This window comes from Scyliorhinus canicula, chromosome 2, assembly GCF_902713615.1.
Source record: "Scyliorhinus canicula chromosome 2, sScyCan1.1, whole genome shotgun sequence".
In the NCBI taxonomy this organism is placed as follows: Eukaryota; Metazoa; Chordata; class Chondrichthyes; order Carcharhiniformes; family Scyliorhinidae; genus Scyliorhinus; species Scyliorhinus canicula.
In genome coordinates this window covers 242,529,598-242,551,831 of record NC_052147.1, presented here as the reverse complement: position 1 = coordinate 242,551,831, position 22,234 = coordinate 242,529,598, and the positions used below count along the sequence as shown (strand labels likewise).

Sequence of the window (22,234 nt, the reverse complement as noted above, 5' to 3'; positions counted from 1 at the left end):
GCCGCATTATAAGGATGTGGAAGCATTGGAAAGGGTGCAGAGGAGATTTACCAGGATGTTGTCTGGTATGGAGGGAAGATCTTATGAGGGAAGGCTGAGGGACTTGAGGCTGTTTTCGTTAGAGAGAAGAAGGTTAAGAGGTGACTTAATTGAGGCATACAAGATGATCAGAGGATTAGATAGGGTGGACAGTGAGAGCCTTTTTCCTCAGATGGTGACGTCTAGCATGAGGGGACATAGCTTTAAATTGAGGGGAGATGGATATAGGACAGATGTCAGAGGTAAGTTCTTTACTCAGAGAGTAGTAAGGGCGTGGAATGCCCTGCCTGCAACAGTAGTAGACTCCCCAACATTAAGGGCATTTAAATGGTCATTGGATAAACATATGGATGATAAGGGAATAGTGTAGATGGGCTTTAGAGTGGTTTCACAGGTAGGCGCAACATCGAGGGCCGAAGGGCCTGTACAGCGCCGTAATGTTCTATGTTTGGCAGAAAAGGGGACAGAAGCACTTGAGGCAATATGCAAGCTGGTTATAAAAAAAGATCTAAAACCTAGAAAGTTCTGTAAATACCTCAGAGATACCAGATTGGTTGGCATTTTCCCCAGAAGTGACCAACCATGAACCGGTGTATTACTGATTGGTCAGTTGAAAAGGAAATCTGGAAAGCTACATTATCAGGACTGCCGTGAACCAAGGGAGAGAGACTTCACAGAAGTGTGCCTTGTTGACAATAATCATACCTGTGAAATACAGGGGTGGAAGTTGTTCTTGGATAGGACTCCTTACCTGTGCGAATAAAGAACAGCATAATGTGGAACTATGTAGCTTTGTAATGCCATGCATGCTGACAGGGAATGCTAGTGGTTATGTATGAAATTGACCTTTTTATTTGAAATTTGGCTGTAACTCCATCTACAAGGTTGCTGACGACACGACCGTTGTGGGTCGGAACTCGAACAATGATGAGTCAGAATACAGGAGGGAGATAGAGAACCTAGTGGAGTGGTGTAACAACAATCTCTCCCTCAATTTCAACAAAACTAAAGAGTTGGTCATTGTCTTTAGGAAGCAAAGCACTGCACACCCCTCTGTATCAATGGGGCCGAGGTGGAGATGGTTGACAACTTCAAATTCCTAGGTGTGCACATCACCAAAATTCTGTCCTGGCCCACCCACGTCGGTTATGACCAAGAAAGCACAACAGCATCTATACTTCCTCAGGAAAATAAGGACATTTGGGAAGTCCACATTGACTCTTACCAACTTTTACAGCTGCACCATAGAAAGCATCCTATCTGGCTGCATCACAGCCTGGTATGGCACCTGCTCAGCCCAAGGCCAGAAGAAACTACAAAAATTTGTGAACACCGCCAAGTCCATCACATGAACTCGCCTCCCATCCATTGACTCCATCTACATCTCCCGCTGCCAGGGGAAAGCGGGCAGCATAATCAAAGACCCCTCCCACCCGGCTCACTCACTCTTCCAACTTCTTCCATCGGGCAGGAGATACAAAAGTCTGAGAACACACACTAACAGATTCAAAAACAGCTTCTTCCCCCACTGTTACCAGACTCCTAAACGACCCTCTTATGGACTGATCTGATCTCTCCATACAGCTTCCTTACTGAGTAGTACCACATTCCTGTATGCTTCACCCGATGCCTGTGTCTATGTATTTACATTGTGTATTTAATGTTTGCCCTATTATGTATTTTCTTTTCATGCACAGAATGATATGTTTGAGCCTCACGCAGAACAATACTCTTCACTGTGCCTCGGTACACGTGACAATAAACCAATCCAATCCAAGTATTATTTGCCAGCTAATCCAGGTTTGATTTCTGTTGGTTCTGATTCATGTTAAAATGGTCTTTTGTACAAAAAAGTGAGTTATTTTGGTTTATCATTCCTACACAGGGATCAAAACAACACAAGTTTGTGCACATATTTAGCAATTAGGAGTGGAAATCCTGACCAGTTATTTACCTTCTTAACCAGGAATATCAAGGCTAACTGGAATGTTCCAACTGTTAAGGCAAGATCCACAAGTTTAGCAAGGACCAAGAATCAGATGCCAGTCTTTCTGCTTTCTTGATGACTGACAGATTTATCCACTTGGCCATCAAGTGTGATTAAATATTTTGAATTCATTATGTGAATGATTACTTTAAAAGATAACTAATATATTCAATATATAAATAACTTGAAAGTATCCTAGACAGGTACTCTATTTATAAAATGCAGTACATGCTGAAAAGTAACACCTGTTACCAAAACATTTCTTACCTGTGTAACTGGAATATAAAGTGGATCTTCTGTGCGAAGCAGAGTCAGTTTGCCATGCTGATGTAAACGTCCCTCTGGTCTCCACTTTTGAGTCTCTTTCTTTCCTCCATCTTTCCCCTCTCCTTTTGCTGTTCCTTCTTTCATTTCACTGTCTTTCAATTCTTCTGTGTCACTCAAACATTCAAAAAACTCATCCTCACTGTCACTCCATGATTCCCACGATTTCTGCTGAGATGGTTCCCCCTTGTTTTCCTTTACAAACTCTTTGTTATCAGAACATTCTGGTGTCCCTTTACTGTTTGACACTTTTCGCTCCATTGAACCACCCAGTGCATTTTCAGTTGCTTGTTTTCTTCCATCATCTCTTGCTTTTTTCCTCTCAATGCAACAATTCAGCATCTTAAAATTAAAAGTAAATGTTTTCACAGGAAGTTAAAAGTTTATACCACTGTTCATTTCATTCCTTCCCCTCCTATGTTCAAGGGCTCAAATGCAGCTTCCAATACAACACTATATAGTTTAAACTACACCTACCAAAGCATGAATACATGATGCTCCACCAATGCCGTCGCAGAAGCTACTGTTGATTATAGCACATGCCACACAATTTCTCTTTTGCATTTACCTCTCATTTCCCATTTTCAAACAAGTTTTCTGATTCCTACAGAATCACTCATGTGCTACTATCTGGTGTTCTGACTTCAAATCGTGCCAGTTGACCAAAGAGAAGCAAATGAGAGAGTACCCCACACCCATCTCTCTAAATATTCAAGATTCTGTTTTACAAAAGCATATCAAACTTTATAACCATGAGTATTACAGACAACGCTGTTTAATAAATTAATCAAAGTTGACTGCTGGGCTAGACAAGATAGAATATACAGCATATAAACAGACCATTTGGTCCTACAAGTCCATGTTCCTTTTGGCCCTCACCGCTTCCTCTTCACGATTGGACGTGAAATCTCTCTACACCTCTACCCCCTTACCAGGACGGTCTCAGGGTCTTCACTTCTTCCTCAAGCAGAGGCCCGAACAATCCCCATCTGCCAGTATTCTCCTAGCTGAATTTGGTTCTCACGCAACAATTCCTCCTTTAACTTGTCTCACTTCCTGCAAATGGAAATATGGCTATGGGTACTTGCATAGGCCCCAGCAATGCCGGTCTTTTTGCGGGGTATGTGGAGTATTCCTTGTTCCAGTCTTACTCAGGCCCTCTCCCACAACTCTTCCTCAGTTACATCAATGATAATATCGGAGCCACTTCATGCTCTCATCTGGACCTGGAAAAATTGATCGATTTTGCTTCCAACATTGGGTTTAGCTGTAACATTTCACTTCCAATCCTTCACCTCTCGGTCTCCATTTCTGGCGATAGACTGACAACCTATATTCATTATAAACCTACCAACTCAGCTTGGTATGGATCCTGCTCTGTCCAAGACCGCAGGAAACTACAGACGGTCGTGAATGTAGCCCAATCCATCACGCAAACCAGCCTCACATCTGTTGACTTTGTCTACAATTCCCACTACCTCGGAAAGGCAGCCAGCATAATTAAGGACCCCATGCACCCCGGGCATACTCTCTTCCACCTTCTTCCGTCAGGAAAGAGGTACAAAAGTTTGAGGTCACGTACCAACCGACTAAAGAACAGCTTCTTCCCTGCTGCCATCAGTCTTTTGAATGGATCTGCTACCTTGCCTATAGCTCCTCATACCTATTCCCTATAAGGACTGCATCCCATTCTCCCAGTTTTTCTGCCTCTACCACATCTGTTCCAATGATGCTACCTTTGAAAACAGCGCTTTGCGCATGTCTGTCTTTCTCTACATCTTCCACTCACCCACCCATGCGCACACACGGTGATTAACAAGGCACTCAACCACGTCAGTCCCATTTCCTGCACCTTTGCCCTCGCCTCTATCCCTCCCTCCCAGAGTCCCTCTTGTCCTCACTTTTCAGCCCACCAGTCTCCACATTCAAAGTATCATCCTTCACCATTTCTGCCAACTCTAGCATGATGCCACCACTAAACAAATCTTCAACTCATCCCTCCTTGTCAGAGTTCCGCAGGGACCACTCCCTCCATGACACCCTGATCCACTTTTCCATTCCCTTCTGATGGCACCTTCTCATGCAATCACAGAAGTTGCAACACATTTATCACCTTCACCCTCTGTCCAGAGGCCTAAACATTCCTTTCAAATGATGCAGCATTTCACTTGCATCTCCTTCAGTTTGGTCTCGTGTATTCTTCATTCCCAATGCAGTCTCCTCTACACTGGGGCGACTAAACACAGACTAGGTATCTGCACCATAAACATAGCCCTTTGTTTTATGCCCATGATCCTTTGTTATGACCTACCTCTATCCTTCTATTCTGCCCCACCTCCTCCAACTATATAATTAATTACATTTCTACATCTCTTCAGTTTTGCAGAAAGGTCATATTTACTCAAAACTTTAACTGTATTTCTCTCTCCGCAGATGCTGCCAGATCTGCTGAGTATATCAAGCATTTTCTGTTTTTATTTCAGATTTCCAGCAGTATTTTGCTTTTATTATTCGTGCTTATGTTCCACTCAAGGCTCTTTTTGCTTTTCCTCATCTAAATCCATCTTTGCAACTCTCTACCATATTCCCTTACTTAGTTACCCCAAAATGCATCCATACTATTCCTTTCAACCATTCTGTGTAGTATCTTATTTCACATTCTCACCATTCTCTGGGTAAATACATTTCTTGTGAATTCCCTGTTCAATTTGCTGGTGACTATCCTGTAGTGATGATATCTTGTGTTTCACAAATGGAAACATTCCCTCTGTCTACTCTATCAAATCCTTTAAGACCTCTATTCGGTCACTTCCCTATCTTTTGTTTTCAAGAGAAAAGAGACCCAACTCTCATTTTCCCACTCGTATTTGTTGCATCATCTTTGTAAATTATTTTTGCATCTTCTTCAGTGTCTCTATATTTTTATAGAACGCTGACCAGAATTATACTCCCATGTGTGGTCTAACCAAGGTTCGATAGAGGTTCAGCATGACTTGTCTACTTTCCTATTCTATCTCTCTGGAAATAAACACAACTATTAATTTTATTTTTTTTAAATCGCTACTTTTACTGAATAATGTACTTTTACTCCAAAATTCTTTTATTCCTCCATCACATTTAGATTCCATTCCCAAGTAATATGTGACGTACTTATTTTTCTTAACAAAATATAATTTATTTGCCAATCATATGTCTGTTCTGCAATTTTATTAATATCTTTGTCTGATTTGTTGGAGTCCACCCCAGTGTTGACTATCCACACCACCCCCAAAATATTTTGTCATCTGCAAATCTCAAAATTGTCCAAAGTCTAAATTGTTAATATAAATTGTGAACGACTGTGATTGAAACCTGAGCAAGCAGGGTCATTGTGTGTGTGTGATATCTCTTTTAATTAGATAATGGGGATTTAGGTATAAGCCACTGATTGGCGTGATAAGGTTCACTGTTTTTGACTTACAATATTGTTTAGTTTTAAGGGGTATTAACAGACAATCAGTGCAGAAAACATCAGGTAAATACAGAAGACATCCAGGAGGCTGACCAAAGGGAAAAAAACAATGCCAACCCAGGGCACAATTCTGTATATAAGAACCAATTGTACTCAGAAAACTACTACTCAAATCCTAAAAGTTTTACCTATATGGAATAAAATTGAATCACCATCACCTATATGGGTCCACGTCAAATCATTGCAAATTAAACCTGAAAAAAAGCCTACACTATGTACTATTCTATTTTTGATTTATAGCGATTTTCCTGTTTTCTCTTTTAGTAAGCATGTATGGTAATTAGCCACAGTTCACAAATGATCATAGGTTTTTCTCTCCATTAGAGAGAGACAATTGATTACATATAGCTTGAGGGATATCAGTCTGCAAGTGTAGGTCAGGCGAGTAAGCAGACCTCCATGAACTTCCACAGTCGATACAGAGATTGAACTCGTGCCACTGGCGTCATTCTGCAGCTCACTCTAGCAATCTAGCCAACCGAGCTAACCAACCCCCCACTCTTTAGTAAGGATTCCATTATTTTTACAATCACCAGTGGTCCATAGACTGTCCCTGGATTTGTCCATTGTTCCCTGAACATGTTTGAACTCCCTTCTTAAATATTGGTATTACATCATCTAACCACTAATAGTCTGGAACAGTATCTCTTTCTAACAAATTATTAAGTATGTGTAATAGGGCTTCTGCTATTTTGTCCCTAGATTCTTATTAAAAGTGCAGATGTAATGTAATCCACCCTGAACAGGGATTTTATCTGCTTTGGTTTTGATTATTTTATTCAATATTTCTTTTTTATTTTAAATGCAGCTCTCCTATTTACAAATACATGGATAGGATGGGTATAGAAGGATACGTCATGAGGAAATGCTGAGCATTTTGGCCAAGGGTGGTATCATGACCGGTACAGGCTTGAACGACTGAAGGGCCTGTTCCTGTGCTGTATTATTCTTTGTTCTTCTATTTCATCTTCTGAGATAATTTCCAACTGAACTGTCCTCTTTTAAATTCTTTCATAGTACATGGGTGTCGATGGTTAGGCTACTACTTATTGTCCATCCCGATCCACCCTTGAGAAGGTGGTGGTGAGCCACCTTCTTGAAACTCTGCAGTCCTTGTGCTGTAGGTACATCGACAGTGCTGTTATAGAATTCCAGGGTTTTATCCCAGAGAGAGTGAAGGAACAGTAATATAGTTCCAGTCAAGTGATGTGTGGCTTGGAGTGAAACTTGCAGGTAGTGATGTTCCCATGCATCTGCTACATTTGTCCCTCTTGGTGGTAAATGTTGTGGGTTTAGAAGGTGCTGTTGAAGTAGGCATGGTGCAAATCCCTGGTAAATACTATAGCAAAGTAATTATTCAATATTTTTGCCAGTTTGCTATCGCTACTTGTGAATTTATCCTCCCTATCCTTTCGTAATTCTATTCCTATGCTGACATTCCTGCATTTACACGCTTGTAGAATATTTTACTATTTTCTTGTATGTTCCTTGATAATTTGATTTCATAGTTTCTCTTTGCTTTCTTAATTGGTTTCCTGGCTTCTCGCCTAATCTTATTGTATTTTCTCTTTTCATGCTCTCCACTACTGTCCATGTACTTAATGTATGCCACATTCCTTACCCACAATTTTTTCCTTATGTTTTCACTGATCCATGGTATACATTAGTGTTTATTTTGGGGTTTTTTTGGCAGAATATGTTTTTCCTAGACTCTGTTAAGCAGCACTTTAAATGCGTTCAATTACTTTTTTTTTTACTGTTTGCCAATATTACACTCCATTTTATTTTCCCCAAGTACTATTTTCAGTCTCAAAATTGTTTTGCTTTTCCCCAATATGCAAGCCTGGTCTTTGTCATACTGAGGTCCTTGTCAATTTCTATCTTGAAATTAATTATATTATGTCCGCTGCCTAGATATCCCTACATTTACTTCTCTATCTGCTCTGGTTCTATCTCCATTACTAGTAGTGAATTCTCCCGTGTTGGGCCTCCTACATCATTCCCTTATCTTCTTTACCCATCTCTTCCAGCCAACTAATTTAAGTAATTGAAAACACCCATGATAATTATTCGGTTTCTTTCCCTAATTTGCTTCATATATCTTCCTCCATGTTTAATGCATCGGTATCCATTTACCGAATCAGGTGGCAGGCATTCTATGATTGACAACCGTTTTATTGTGCTACCAGGACAAATATCAGTTTCCACTCTTCCCTTCTAGATCCCCTCACTGTCCAGAAAACACTCCCCACTTGATAAAAACCCAGCTCTTAAGTAAAGGCTTCAATGTGCATCACCTGCTCTCAACTCAATCTGAAGTTTGTCCTAATTTACTCTTAAAGGGATCTGGATTTCTAACATTGTCAGGTTCCCTTTCTTTAAAAAAAGTAACAATTATATTTAGACACAGATATAAATATGGGAAAAAATAATTTCAGATTCCCCATTATTACAAAGTGAGACATCCTTCGAGAACCTGCAACAATTTTTCCATAGAGGCATTCCCCTGTTTTATAGCAGATGCTTTGTGCATTGCTGTATAGTTTAACTAATTCTTAAAGAGTAATTCCTCTCACTTTTCACCATCCTTTTGCACCTGTTCTACTAATCTGTTTAATCCTGACCATTTATGTCTGCCTTGTACTCACTCTTCCTATTTAATTTATATTTAGGCTTGTCTCAAATGCTGTTAATTCCTCAAACTGTCTTACTAGTTTAAAGCCAAGATAGAGCAGTTTCTTGCTGAGGCTCTCTTTCAGTGAGAAATTAACACTTCAATTGATATTTCAGTGGAGAATAATCCAACACGAGGTAGCAGAGGATATAGGCCCGATGCTAATGTGCATGGTGAAATGAAAACCCCACGACTGCCAGGCGTCAATTCAACTGAAAGCATGTTAAAGAATAATATTTGAAAGGACTACTGTCATAAAAGTTAATGGTGAAATTTTCAATCTTACCTGAAGTTTTTGATGTAACAGGCAGCATTTTAAATCTGGAGGTCCAGTAGCTAACCTGCAAAACAAAACAAACTATTTAACTATTGGTTTTATGATGGCATTTTACAACAAACCATATGTTCAAATCTTGCATTCATTAAATTCTTCAACACAATCTCAATTTAAAAATATTCATATACTCCAAGACAACACATACTAAATTTCATATCTACACAACATATATCAGTCATTTTCAAACTCAAGGTCACGGCCCGCGGGTGGGTCGCCAAGCAATCAGTCGCAGTATTCTCAATGGTGAGAAGAAGTGCCCAAAGGCCGTGACCGGCTTTTTAAAATGTCAGCGGCGACAAGCTTTCATGAATGCCAGGCATTCCGCGCATGTATGCCCCCTCAGCTGGATCTAGCAGTGCATAGGCCCGGAGCCCAGCAGGGCAGACTGTTTCCTCCTGACGTCAGTGTTCTGTCCCAGGAAGCCGCGGCGGAGAGTAGGTCACGCGCCCCGTACTTTGATATCATCTGCTTTGGGTGCAAAATTGGAGACGATTCCGTCATTTTGTAGCTGTCAGCAAGCAAGAAACAGGACTGAATAATTGAAAATGGATCGTTTTGTAATAAGGAAGAGAGAGCCACAGACACAAACAGGCCAGGATCTCACAACCAAATCTGCTGCAGAGAGCTGCTCGGGAGAGTCCAGGGCAGAACAATGCAGTGGTGGTGCGAGCTGCTCAGGAGAATCCACAGCTGGACAAAGCATTGGTGTGAGCTCCAGGGTCTCTGGTGAACAACCCATTAAAAAGCTGAAATCTGGAAGAAAGCAGTATAAAGATGATTTCTTGAGGTATGGCTTCATTAATTGTGCCAAAGAAAATCATAATGCAAAGCCTATGCGTATTATATGCAAGGAAGTACTGGCGAATGAAAGATGAAAACCTCAAAAACTACAAAAGCATTGGAAGACTCAGGGCGAGTTTGAGGACAAACCTCTTGTTCTTTTTCAAAGGATGCATCAAGAATTTAAATCATCAGCTTAAGTCCTTAGCAGAAATTTAACATTGAATGACAAAGCAAGTGAGATCGTGATGATCAAGCAGGCTCACCCGTCAGATTAAAAATAAGCAAAAGTAGTGTGTCACGAAGTTCGGGTGGCGTGGGTCTCAAAGTTTGGATGGTAGGGGTCGCAACGGTCGACCTGTTGCTAAAAGATTGTCCCAGGAAAAAAAAGTTTGAAAAAAATGACAGATCAAGCTCCCATCAGTCATTAGAGGGTGACGAATGCGGTTGATTTTCTATGCTGCAACAAATGATCTAACCATTTGTAATCTGGGGTTACAACTACAAATGGTAAGATTTAAGGGGCGATATGGTGGTTAGCACTGCTGCCTCACAGCTCCAGGCATCCGGGTACAATTCCAGCCTCGGGTGACTGTCTGTGTGGAGTTTGGACTTTCTCCCAGAGCCTGCATGAGTTTCCTCCGAGTGCTCCTGTTTCCTCCCACCGTCCAAAAACATGCAAGTTAGGTGGATTGGCCATGCTAAATTGCCCCTTAGTGTTATATGGGGTTATTGGGTTACGGGGATAGGGTGGAGGGGCTTAAGTAGGGTGCTCTTTTCAAGAGGCGTTGCAGACTCAATGGGCTGAATGGCCTCCTTCTGCACTGAAAATTCTGTGATTCAAACCCGTACTTCTGAAAAGCAGAAGCTTTACAATTTTTTTAAAAACTTACCCTGGTACAAGATAATTATTTTCTAATCTGTATCGCATTTCCAAGACAAACTCTTGCCATAAATGGGCCACACCCCTCATTCCACCATGATAAAAGTTCACCATACAGAGACACATAGCCAACTTGTATGTCAGGCTGTCTGAAGGAGCAGATTTAAATTGGCTGTAAAGGCTCTGATGAAAGGAAACAATAAAAACATTTTAAAAATGGTTAGTATATGTACGTTTGCCAATTTTATATACCGGTGTTATGGATTTTTTTTAAAAATAAAATGAGATAGCATGAACAGATAACATACCAGAACCATTAAGACTGAGGAAATTGATTACCAATTTACCAGAGTCATCTCAAATGATCATAACCTTTTATCCAGTAAACTTATTTTTGCATATATTGATGGATTGAATAAAACGTTGGTACAGAAGCCAGGTTAGTCACAGTTGAAGGAGTTGAATGGCCTCCTCCTGTATCATAAATTTCTATACTGCCATGATTCTGACTTATAGAACATAGAAAAATAGAGCACAGAACAGGTCCAGCGGCCCACGATGTTGTGCCGAACTTTTGTCCGAGATTAAGAACAAATTAATCTACACCCCATCATTCTACCGTAATCCATGTACCTCTCCAATAGCCGCTTGAAGGTCCCTAATGTTTCAGACTCAACTACTTCCACAGGCAGTGCATTTCATGCCCCACTACTCTCTGGGTAAAGAACCTACCTCTGACATGCCCCTTATATCTTCCACCATTCACCTTAAATCTATGTCCCCTTGTAATAGTTTCTTCCACCCGGGGAAAATGTATCTGACTGTCTACTCTATCTATTCCCCTGATCATCTTATAAAACTCTATCAAGTCGCCCTTCATCCTTCTCCATTCTAATGAGAAAAGGCCGAGCACCCTCAACCTTTCCTGTTAAGACCTACTCTCCATTCCAGGTAACATCCTGATAAATCTCTTTTTGCACCTTTTCCAAAGCTTCCACATCCTTCCTAAAATGAGGCGACCAGAACTGCACACAGTACTCCAAATGTGGCTTAACCAAGGTTTTGTACAGCTGCATCATTACCTCACAGCTCTTAAATTCAATCCCTCTGCTAATCAACGCTAGCACACCATAGGCCTTCTTCACAGCTCTATCCACTTGAGTGGCAACTTTCAAAGATCTATGAACATAGACCTCAAGATCTCACTGCTCTGCCACATTGCCAAGAACCCTACCGTTAACCCTGTATTCCACATTCATATTTGTCCTTTCAAAAATGGACAACCTCACACTTTTCAGGGTTAAACTCCATCTACCACTTCGCAGCCCAGCTCTGCATCCTATCTATGTCTCTTTGCAGCCGACAACAGCCCTCCTCACTATCCACACCACCACCAATCTTCGTATCGTCTGCAAATTTACTGACCCACCCTTCAACTCCTCATCCAAGTCATTAATGAAAATCACAAACAGCAGAGGACCCAGAACTGATCCCTGTGATACGCCACTGGTAACTGGGCTCCAGGCTGAATATTTGCCATCCACCACCACTCTGACTTCTATCGGTTAGCCAGTTCGTTATCCAACTGGCCAAATTTCCCACTATCCCATGCCTCCTTACTTTCTGCATAAGCCTACCATGGGGAACCTTATCAAATGCCTTACTAAAATCCATGTACACCACATCCACAGCTTTACCTTCATCCACGTGCTTGGTCACCTCCTCAAAGAATTCAATAAGACTTGTGAGACAAGACTTACCCCTCACAAATCCGTGCTGACTTATGTAAAATGAATCTGGTAAATACTTAAAGAAAAAGACTGAACAGCATAGCCAAGAGCATGAAAAGGAGGAAATAATGATTTGAAATAAATTATTGAAATAAAGCTAGCTGGCTTAAATCAAATAGTAGTAGTGCAGGCACATTGGATCAACAGACATTTAAAGACAGAATTTTTAGAAAGGAATTCACATGCCAGTCACCAAAACAAAACTGCGGCACTTACACAAATCCAACTTTCCAAAGAGCTAGATAACAAAACATGCTGCCAAGCCGAAATAGGTTTTACATGTACTCAAAGAATCAAAGAATACTGAACTAACACACAATTCCCAACCGCTTGAAGTTTTACAATGCCATGCAGATTAATGCTGAAGATTTTAAAATGGGGAGGAATAAAGTGTTTCCTCATGAGAAATACACAAGTAAATTGCAAAAACAAAATGGTTACAGAGCACATCAAATGGAAGAAATCAACAAGAAAATCCATTTTATACGCAATGCAGGAGGCAGAAATGAGGGAAAGAAAGAAGAATAATGCAAAATTACATTATCCATTTTAAGCCACACAGGAAATAATCTAAACTTCAGAGTGGTTGAGGGACACAGGTTAAGCATGCTTGTGAAAATGCTGCAAAATTATATCTTGTGACTCTGGCAAATGCTCATCTGAGTATGCAATTAATTCATCCATTATTAAAATCACGATTAGAGACATAAGTAGAGAGCATTCCCATATGAATGTATTAATTAATATGGCTCTTAACAAATTCTAATTTAGGATATTTTTCACATCTACAAATACTCTCCTTATCCTCAAATAATTATGTAAAGATACTTGGCTATAGCTGAGAGCAAAATTTGTAATATTAGATGGACTGACAGTTTCATTCAAGTGTTTCATTAAATATGGTTGAATTTATGCATTTAGCTTTTCTAGAAATTAATCTTGGACACAAGATCCTCCCTACTCTCCTGTTTTTACAGACAATGCACATACGTATAACATGCACACATGTTCCTATTATCTGTCTACTGAATGGAATCTAATAATCTAAACTGTATTTCTTCTGTGGTATGAAATGTTATTAAATTCTGGAAAAGAAATAAGAACTTGAAATCATATGGGTTCTATCATGACCCTAGATGTTCATTGGGTACCTTTCAAGCATAGTCACTGTTGTACCATAGAAAACACAGTAGCCAATTTGTGCACAGCAAGGTCGTACAGGCAGTAATTAAATAAGTGATCAAATATGTTTTAGGTGTTGGTTGAATGACAAATATTTACCAGGACATTGGAGAATTTCTGTGTTCTTAAAATTGTGATGCGAGATCTTTTACATCTACCCAAGAGGATAGCCAAAACCTCAATGAGCACAACTCTGAAACTTCAGCACTTCCTCCATACTGCTTTCAACTGTGTTCTAGATTGTGTGCTAAAGTCTCTCTAGCAGAACTTGAGCACATGACCTTTCAACTCAGGTCTGATGCCCATCATTTTTGCTCGTGTATCAAAAAGAATTACAATCACACAAACATTAGCCTGAAGCCCATACAATCTTCGGAACAAGAATTGAATGTGCGAATAACAATTTGTGCATACATCAAGTTCTGCAGCAAATTTAGCATCTTCAATTGTAGCCGCGTCACCTCCTCTTGATGTTCTTCCATTAGCATTGTAACAGCTGAGCTCAGCAGGAAGAACACGTATATCTAAAAGTTTATACCAATCATTTCTGAAACATAATATTTTGCATGCAGAATTTTTTGAAACATCCAACAGTTACAAAGTCTTTCTCGGGTTGAATTAGGTAGAAGATTCTGTAACTTACATAACCCTCTTCTTCAAATGTAGCAATATTACTTCCTCTTGATGCACTACGTTTAGCATTAAATGCATCAGCAACAGCATCTGGGAACAGAAACTGAAACATACAAAATAACAAGTCAGATTACATTAAATTACTCTTTTGTTATGGAATGGCATGTGCTAGGATTGGTGATTTAATTCTTGAACTTACATTTACCGTATCAGTCCCATTGAAGAAAGGGCTTCAAAGCGCCCTCAGAGCTTTGCGCACGATCAGTGAGATAGATAGGCCATATCCAGAGGGAGGCACAGACAGAAGGGGGTTTATGCTTGACAATTTGAAGCAGAGTGAGAATTTGGTGTACAGCAGGAAGAGGTGCGCTTTGCTTTTCCTCCTTGCTTTGTAACTTAAATCCTCAGATAGGGGTCTGTAACTGAGGCTATAAGGGACAGAGCTAATTGACAAGTAGTGGGTAAGGTCGGTAAGTCTTTACAACTTTTATCACATATAGTTTGAAAATACGTTTTGAGGTTTATGATCTGTAAGGGCTATAATTGGTATAACGAGGGAGCAGAGCCGAGAAGAGCGGGAGTAATTCGAACAGCAGCCTGGGAAAGTAAGTGGTTTCACTGATTCACGGAGTGTTCCAACTGAGGGAGAAAACCGAAACGTGACATCATAAGAACATAAGAGCAATGAGCAGGAATAGGCCATCTGGCCCTTCGAGCTTGCTCCGCCATTCAATGAGATCATGGCTGATCTTTTGTGGACTCAGCTCCACTTTCCAGCCCGAACACCATGGACGGGATTCCCGACCCCCCGCCGGGTCGGAGAATCGCCGGGGGATGGCGTGAATACCCGCCGGGTCGGAGAATCGCCGGGGGGGGGCGCGTGAATCCCGCCCCCACCGGCTGCCGAATTCGCCAGCGCAGGGTATTTGGCAGGGGCGGAAATCGCGTTGCACTGGTTGGCGGCCGCTAGCAGCGCCCCCCCCCCGACGATTCTCGGGCCCGCGATGGTCCCGCCGGTGTATGTTACGACAGGTACTTACCAGCGGGACCTGGCTCTGAGGGCGGCCTCCGGGGTCCTCTGGGGGGTGCTGGGGGGGGGGGGGGGGGTTCTGGCCCTGAGGGGGGGTACCCCCATGATGGCCTGGCCCACGATCGGGGCTCACCGATCCACAGGCCAGTGCCGTGGGGGAACTCTATTCCTCCGCGCCAGCCGCTGTAACAGCCCACGATGGCCGGCGCCGAGATGAACCCCTCCTGCGCTGGGATGACATCAGCACACGCTGGCATTCCCGCACATGCGCCAACTCACGCCGGCCGGCGGGGGCCCTTCGGCGCCGGTTGGTGTGGCACCAAGCCCCTTCCGTGCCGGCTGGCGGGGTGTGAACCACTCCAGCGCCGGCCTAGCCCCTGAAGGTGAGGATAATTCCACACCTTCGGGGCGGCCTGACGCCGGAGTGGTTCACGCCACTCCTCAGCACCGGAGTGACTCGCCCCGCCGTTTCGCGGAGAATCCCGCCCCATAACCCTTTATTCTTCAAAAAACTATCTATCTTTATCTTGAAAACATTTAATGAAAGAGCCTCAACTACTTCACTGGGCAGGGAATTCCATAGATTCACAACCCTTTGGGTGAAGAAGTTCCTCCTAAATTCAGTTCTAAATCTACTTCCCCTTAAGCTGAGATTTGATTAGCTAATAGGGAAGCAGTGCTAGATTTGAAAACCCATCTTAAATTACTGGTTATAAATTGCTTTCAGACTGAGGTAATAAGGAGAGATATAAAAAAAGTTATTAAGAAAATTAAAAGTTAAAAAACAAATTTAAAACAAATTAAATAAAATAGAGATGACAGGTCAGGTGATGTATTGCTCCTGCATGATGTGGGAGCTGGTGCACCCCATTGTGGTTCCCAGTGACCACATTTTTAGTAAGTGTTGCTGCTTGAGGAACTCCGACTCAGAGTTGATGAGCTGGATTCTGAGCTACAGACGCTGCGCCATATCAGGGACAGGGAGAGGTATCTGCACACTAATCTAGGAGGCAGTCACACCCCTTAAAATAACCAACTTAAATTCGGCCATGGGTAAGGGACAGGAGGGTGTGGCTGCGAGTGAGGCAGGAAGAGGGATGTAGGAGGTAGGGTTGCAGGAGCCTCAGCCCCCTTCTCCGTCCAACAGATTTGAGATTCTTGCTCCTCCGTGAACGGGAACAGGGGCGCAGGGTGGATGAGCAAACTGACCACAGCACCATGGTTTTTTGGAGCAGCTTGTGGTAGAATCCACAAGGGAACAAGCAATTCTGGATTTGGTGTTGTGTGCTGAGGCAGATTAGGGAACTTAAGGTGAAGGAACCCTTAGAGGGCAGTGACCACAATATGATAGAATTTACTCTGCAGTTTAAGAAGGAGAAGCTAGAACCAGTTTTACAGTTGAATAAAAGTAACTACAAAGACATGAGGGAGGAGCTGGCCAGAATTGATTGGAAAGAGAGCCTAGCAGGGGAGACAGTGGAATGGCACTGTAGCACAGTGGTTAGCACAGTTGTTTCACAGCTCCAAGGTCCCAGGTTCAATTCCTGGCTTGGGTCACTGTCTGTGCGGAGTCTGCACATTCTCCCCGTGTCTGCGCGAGTTTCCTCTGGGTGCTCTGGTTTCCTCCCACAGTCCAATGATGCGCAGGTTAGGTGGATTGGCCATGCTAAATTTCCCTTACTGTCCAATAAGGTTAGGTGAGGTTACGGGGATAGGACGGAGGTATGGACTTAAGGGTGCTCTTTCCAAGGGCCGGTGCAGTCTTGATGGGCCGAATGGCCTCCTTCTGCACTGTAAAGTCTATGAACAGCAATGGCACGAGTCCTGGCGGTTAATTCGAAAGCACAACAGAAATTCAAGCCAAGAGAAAGGAAACATGCTAAGGGGAGGGCGAGGCATCCATGGCTGATGAGGGAAGTCAAGGACAACATAACAGCAAAAGAAAAAGCATACAAGGTGGTGAGGATTAATGGGAAGCATTAAAGGTGAGCAGAGGACAACTAAAAAGCAATAGGGGTGGGGGTGGGGGGACCACAACTTTTCACAATATAAATTAACAATCAGGAAGAAGGAAATTAGGGGACTGTTGCTAAGACTGCAGATGATGCAGAGGGACAGGTAGTATTGAGGAAGCAGGGAGGCTGCAGAAGGACATGGACAGACTAGAAGAGTGGGCAAAAAAATGTCTGATGGAATATAATGTGGAAAAGTGTGAGGTTATGCACTTTGGAAGGAGAAATGGAGGAATAGACTGTTTTCTAAATAGGAAAAGGCTTAGAAGCGCAAAGGGACTTGGGAGTCCGAGTTTAAGATTCTCTTAAGGTTAACGTGCAGGTTCAGTCAGCAGTTAGGAAGGCAAATACAATGTCAGCATTTATGTCGAGAAGACTAGAATACAATAGCAGGGATGTACTTCCGAGGCTGTATAAGGCTCTGGTCAGACCCCATTTGGAGTATTGTGAGCAGTTGTGGACCCCGTATCCAAGGAAGGTTGTGCTAGCCTTGGAAAGGGTCAAGGGGAGGTTCACAAGAATGATCCCTGGAATGAAGAGTTTGTTATAAGGAGCCGTTGAGGACTCTGGGTCTGTACTTGTTGGTGTTTAGAAGGATATTGCGGGGATCTTATTGAAACTTACAGGAGGCCTAGATAGAGTGGACGTGGAGAGGATGTTTGCACAAGTAGGAAAAACTAGAAACTAAGGGAACAACTTCAGATTGAAGGGACAATCCTTTAAAACTGAGATGAGAAGGCATTCCTTCAGCCAGAGGGTGGTGAATCTGTGGAACTCTTTGCCGCAGAAGGCTGTGGAGGCCAAGTCCCCGAGTGTCTTTAAGTCAGAGATAGATAGGTTCTCGATTAATAAGGGGATCAGGGGTTATGGTGAGAAGGCAGGAGAATGGGAATGAGAAAAATATCTGACATGATTGAATGGCAGAGCAGATTCAACGCGCCAAATGGTCTAATTCTGTTCCTGTGTCTGATGGTTCATTACCAATGTAATTCCCATCACAACTAACAAAATTTCTTATCGCTTTACAAAAGATATAGATAATAATTCATAGCAAAACAAAATTATCTTGTCATATTATTTTTTCAAAAGATTAAACTCTTTTTATATGTATTTTTTGAAAACTGTCAAATAATTTGGTACTTAATGTTTTGGGTCAATGCCCACTCCTTTAAATCTAGTCACAATACACAAGTCATTTAAAATCCAACAATACATAAGCCATTTAAAATCCAACAGCGTTACATGATTCAGTTACAGGCTGGAGAGAAGGATAATATAAAATTAAGCAATGCTAAGTCATTGTTTAGTTTGTAGCTGATTGACAGTTCCTTTGTAAATTTTATTAGATGTTCAAAAGTGAGTAACTGCCATCTAACTCATCTTCTGGGTATAAAAAAGTTGTTTTATTTAGTGAGGATAGTCTTGGAATCAGTTAGTTTGGCATTCAAGAGAGAAAAACGCAGTTTGAAGTTACAAAATAAAAGCAGCTCCAATTAATAAATTGCTCATAGCAATAGATAAAGAACAAAAACATTGTACTTGAAAGTGACTTGAGGGATTAGCTTAGTCATGATCTTTTCACTGTTTTGTCTACACAAGGAACCAGATCATGGCCTGGATTTTGTGATCAGCAGCCAAAGTGCTGACCTTGAACTAAGCTGCCTACCAAGTAGCAATTTCACTGTTGCATGGATTTCCCAAGGTTAGTTTGAATCTGGTGCCAAGTTAAGGGGATCTCCAGGCATCTAGCAAAAGTGATGTCATCAGGTAGAGTAAACAGTCAAACATATTATTTTTCAGAGACAAAACAAAACAAAAATGCATTGATCATCCTCATCTTTTTATCTGCATTTACAGAAGGAATTAAAGAAGGGGACATACACACGAGAAGCTGAAATAACAAACATTTTTTTAAAATTACCATGGAATTTTCATAATGGAAATACTTGCATTACTCAAATATTTAATTAGTTCTCCGAGGAGCAAAGAGATTAGTCAGCATTGTTCTGACTCAGTACCCATTAAACACCCAGTTAACGAGGTGTAACTTTATCTGGCCTTTTAACAGCAATATTACAATGTAAAAAAGGAAGCTTCCCTCAATTGTGATTTAATCTGCAGGGATAGAGTACCCTGTGGAGCAGCAGGGAATCATTGACATCTGGATTTCCACATTTAACTGTGCACGTGCAGACATTGCTGTGCGATTTGTAGGAATGAAGATGATTAATGCAGGTGGCTTTGCCATCATTCACCATTACATAGAACATAGAATGATACAGCGCAGTACAGGCCCTTCGGCCCTCGATGTTGCACCGACATGGAAAAAATCTAAAGGCCATCTAACCTACACTATGCCCTTATCATCCATATGCTTATCGAATAAATTTTTTAATGCCCTCAATGTTGGCGTGTTCACTACTGTTGCAGGTAGGGCATTCCACGGCCTCACCACTCTTTGCGTAAAAAACCCACCTCTGACCTCTGTCCTATATCTATTACCCCTCAATTTAAGGCTATGTTCCCTCGTGCTAGCCACCTCCATCCGCGGGAGAAGGCTCTCGCGCTGTCCACCCTATCTAACCCTCTGATCATTTTGTATGCCTCTATTAAGTCACCTCTTAACCTTCTTCTCTCTAACGAAAACAACCTCAAGTCCATCAGCCTTTCCTCATAAGATTTTCCCTCAATACCAGGCAACATCCTGGTAAATCTCCTCTGCACCCGTTCCAAAGCTTCCACGTCCTTCCTATAATGAGGCGACCAGAACTGTACGCAATACTCCAAATGCGGCCGTACTAGAGTTTTGTACAGCTGCAACATGACCTCATGGCTCCGGAACTCAATCCCTCTACCAATAAAGGCCAACACACCATAGGCCTTCTTCACAACCCTATCAACCTGGGTGGCAACTTTCAGGGATCTATGTACATGGACACCGAGATCCCTCTGCTCATCCACACTACCAAGAATTTTACCATTAGCCAAATATTCCGCATTTCTGTTATTCTTTCCAAAGTGAATCACCTCACACTTCTCCACATTAAACTCCATTTGCCACCTCTCAGCCCAGCTCTGCAGCTTATCTATGTCCCTCTGTAACCTGCAACATCCTTCCGCACTGTCTACAACTCCACCGACTTTAGTGTCGTCTGCAAATTTACTCACCCATCCTTCTGCGCCCTCCTCTAGGTCATTTATAAAAATGACAAACAGCAACGGCCCCAGAACAGATCCTTGTGGTACGCCACTCGTAACTGAACTCCATTCTGAACATTTCCCATCAACTACCACTCTCTGTCTTCTTTCAACTAGCCAATTTCTGATCCACATCTCTAAATCACCCTCAATCCCCAGCCTCCGTATTTTCTGCAATAGACGACTGTGGGGAACCTTATCAAATGCTTTACTGAAATCCATATACACCACATCAACTGCTCTACCCTCGTCTACCTGTTCAGTCACCTTCTCAAAGAACTCGATAAGGTTTGTGAGGCATGACCTACCCTTCACAAAACCATGCTGACTGTCCCTAATCATATTATTCCTATCTAGATGATTATAAATCGTATCTTTTATAATCCTCTCCAAGACTTTACCCACCACAGACGTTAGGCTCACCGGCCTATAGTTACCGGGGTTATCTCTACTCCCCTTCTTGAACAAAGGGACCACATTTGCTATCCTCCAGTCCTCTGGCACTATTCCTGTAGCCAATGATGACCTAAAAATCAAAGCCAAAGGCTCAGCAATCTCTTCCCTGGCTTCCCAGAGAATCCTAGGATAAATCCCATCTGGCCCCGGGGACTTAACTATTTTCACCTTGTCCAGAATTGCCAACACTTCTTCCCAACGCACCTCAATGCCATCTATTCTAATAGCCTGGGTCTCAGCATTCTCCTCCACAATATTATCTTTTTCTTGAGTGAATACTGACGAAAAGTATTCATTTAGTATCTCGCTTAGTCCAGGCCAATATTCTCTACTGAAAATATAACGCTAGAGTAACCCAAAACCCAGAAGGGTAACTTAGAAGACTGGTGTATATTTTCAATTTGGGATACTGTGAGAAAAATGAGTGAACCAGGGAGGAATAGTCCAGTCACTGTGTGACCAACTAATAAAGAATATTTGTCATCTTGAAAGAAAAACAAACACACAAGCAAAAGGACAATAACACACTACAACACTTAAGTGAACTGATGGCTATACACACATGGTATTACATGAAATTACCTCGATTTCCAACTATTAACATTCCCTGAACTGAGTCGCGCCTTTGTTCCCAAACAACATCCAATATTATATAATTCCACGAGTTAAATCCAGAAAAAGATTACTACGTACGGGTTATGTGGCCACAATTGAGAAAACAGTCTTCAGTTTCAGCCAAGGTGAAATCTGCTCGTTTTGAGTTTTGATGTTAACCCATTGTCTGTTTAGCAAACAATTCTGCAGCTGGTTGTAGCTGATGATAGTTGTGTCTGTTTGTCTCCTTTTTTTCCCAGTCGCTATGTTATGGATACCATTCTTTCCCTTCGACATTCTCTCCCATGCAGCCGGCTTTTGGCATGTGTTAATTTCCTAATTTCTCCACTTTGAAGTTACCTTTCCTGCTTCCTCATTGTTTTTCCCTCGTTACCAAGGTAAACACTTGCTTTTCTCACTGATTTGCTGACTCACATCTCAAAGGTTTTACTTTCTTTTATCTCAATTTCATTTTTAATCTTAATTTTCCCCAATTCTCAACACTAGGACCATTAATTATTTGTTTGTCTGTCTTTTGACAAATGAATAAGTCTAATGCTTATAAACTTAAAATTAAATATCGAGGTGGTGTCTGTCGGTGACCCCAAACAAGAAACTACATGGCCTGGCAGTACTGGGGAATCCTATTCATCATTATCCCTGAAAAACCACTAACACCACTGTGGGCTGCACAGACAAAATACAAAGAAAGTTAGACAAAGGTCGTCTACAGTTCATAACCCAGGCAGCCAACAAAAGTCAGCTCGTCATCTCAAAGGCCCCGCAATCTTCCTTTCAATTCTT

At 41.9% G+C, this 22,234-nt stretch overlaps 1 protein-coding gene across 6 annotated transcripts in view; it reads right to left on the bottom strand.

Moving 5' to 3' along the window:
* Nucleotides 1-22,234, bottom strand: part of rab3gap1 (RAB3 GTPase activating protein subunit 1) — a 108,281-nt gene that overhangs the window by 35,201 nt on the left and 50,846 nt on the right. For all 6 annotated transcript variants that reach the window (XM_038789893.1, XM_038789897.1, XM_038789894.1 and 3 more), the window contains exons 14-17: nucleotides 14,151-14,243; nucleotides 10,546-10,718; nucleotides 8,822-8,876; nucleotides 2,294-2,692 (exon numbers count right to left, since the gene is read on the bottom strand). In XM_038789893.1, the coding sequence (XP_038645821.1) occupies nucleotides 2,294-2,692; nucleotides 8,822-8,876; nucleotides 10,546-10,718; nucleotides 14,151-14,243 (720 nt within the window). The remainder of the gene's footprint in view (nucleotides 1-2,293; nucleotides 2,693-8,821; nucleotides 8,877-10,545; nucleotides 10,719-14,150; nucleotides 14,244-22,234) is intronic.